General features: G+C 34.0%; 1 protein-coding gene across 1 annotated transcript in view; it reads left to right on the plus strand.

Moving 5' to 3' along the window:
• Positions 1-889: 889 nt before the first annotated feature.
• The window catches only part of VPS16 (VPS16, CORVET/HOPS core subunit), a gene marked incomplete at its 5' end in the record, with an annotated part of 27,743 nt that continues 26,636 nt past the window's right edge, over positions 890-1,996 (plus strand). The window contains one exon of the mRNA XM_018571673.1: positions 890-1,017. Coding sequence (XP_018427175.1) covers positions 890-1,017 — 128 coding nt within the window. The remainder of the gene's footprint in view (positions 1,018-1,996) is intronic.

A 1,996-nucleotide genomic window follows, 5' to 3' on the forward strand; every position in this document is an offset into this window, starting at 1 on the left:
CAACCTCAAATACTATGTAACTATTGAAGTTATAGCCTATCATGAGACCGATCTAGGAGCGGTGTCTACTTCAAAACACACACAGGGACCATGGAGAACAAACGTAGCCACCTTCCAGAAGGAAGGACAGTGTCAGCATGAATTCAGAGATGCTTATAGGATCTAGAGCAGAGTGATACACAAATAAGCTATATGTTTGTTAATAGTTGAGGTACTTGAATATATTTTAAAGATTTAAATCCAAGTTTAGTATCACTTTATATTATTTTTTAATGCATTTGTATTGTTGCTGTGCCAGGAGCAATCCTCAATCAGCCCTATATACAGGTGAGACATACACTGTCTCTTTGTGAATTAGGTTGATTCTCTGTTGTGTGCAGCACTAGGCACACCTGAACAATGAGCTCATGCAATTGTTTTAGTAAAAATTAATGTTAGAAAGGTGTTATTGGAGAAAACCTGTATATTTATGTCTACCTTTTATTGAAAAAGCCAACAAAAAAAGGTTACATAGTATTTGAGGTTGAATAAAGACATTAGTCCATCAAGTCCAACCTATTAGGATCTCATTCTAGGAGTACCCGTACAAAAATTTTGTTACACAATTTTTAATAGTGGTTTATTACAATATAAGTCTTTCTATTTAAGAACATTCTGTTATATTATTGTATTGCTTTATTCTGTATATATAAAAGGAATATAATTATATATTATTTTCTGTTGACACAATAAAGGACATAAAATAAGCAGGTACAACAAATATTTTCTAAAACCACTAAGATTGTGCATGGTATAAAATGTATGTTGTATTTGTATTGAGAATGTTTCGTTATTTTCTTATCTATTGTGCATGCATGTAACAATGAAGCCTTTCTCTGTTTACCTGTAGGCAGCATCTTTTGGGAAATGCTTTCTAGACTCCTATTCACCTTCAGATTTTGTGACCATGTGCCGTGATCTTCGTGTTCTCAATGCTATCAATGATTACCAGATTGGAATCCCTCTGAGTATCACACAGTATCTTTTTAAAGTTTAATAGTCTACTGAATATTATAAAACAAAGTTTTGCTGTCAAGTCAATTATTACATAAGTCTTTTCTTTTAAGTTAACAGCAGAATGAAATCCAAACTCCAGCCATTTTTTTTCAGTTCTGTACTGAATTACACTGATATTTGTAACACAGACTCCAGATCTCCAGCATTTAGTGCTTGTCATATATGGCTGTAATTTCAGCTGATTCCTGGTGAACATGAACAAGGACTTGGTGTTACCAATCCTAGCTATACTAATGTTAACGAGGTGTGATTTGTAAACTGTGGCTGGTTTTAACCCCATTATACATCATGTGGCCACTTTATTTAAAAAGGAATGCCCCCCATGTTCATTTTGCTGTTTAACCCCCTCTTTATCCTCATGTGTTATCCTCAATTAACAAGTAACGGTCCTGCTGTAAATCAGTGGATTTGACCTGTAGTTCACCATCTTCTAAGCTGCATGAACCTGCTACAAAATAATTTTGCCTTCTTATTGAATTGTAAGGGGTGAAAGTAGTTCTGACACAAACATAAGCCCTTCTACATGTTCTCGTAAAGCAATTTCTCCCTAATGTTTTTGTAGTAGAGTAGGGGAAGGCATTTTATTGCTGTTTGTGTCCAAATTGTACTTAGTTCACCAAACTTTGTTTAGAGAATCAGTTCACAAAAATTTCTTTTAAGGTTTTTTTTCCTTCTCTGTAACATTAACACATACATTACAGCAACTAGAACTGTGCAGCCTTGTTTGCTTGCATTGGGTCCACTGTTCACAGACCTGTGAGAAGGGCCTTTCTTCTAATTACTTCATGTGTTCAATGCGGTCCAAGTATTAATATTGAATACTGCAATTGAATGCACAAGATCTTTATACATAAATTATAATAAATATGTTACAATACAGTATTGTATGTCAGGTGTGTGTGTGTGTATGTATGTATGTGTATATATATATATATATATA

This window comes from Nanorana parkeri, unplaced genomic scaffold, assembly GCF_000935625.1.
Source record: "Nanorana parkeri isolate BGI_ZX_2015 unplaced genomic scaffold, ASM93562v1 scaffold1808, whole genome shotgun sequence".
NCBI classification, from domain to species: domain Eukaryota; kingdom Metazoa; phylum Chordata; class Amphibia; order Anura; family Dicroglossidae; genus Nanorana; species Nanorana parkeri.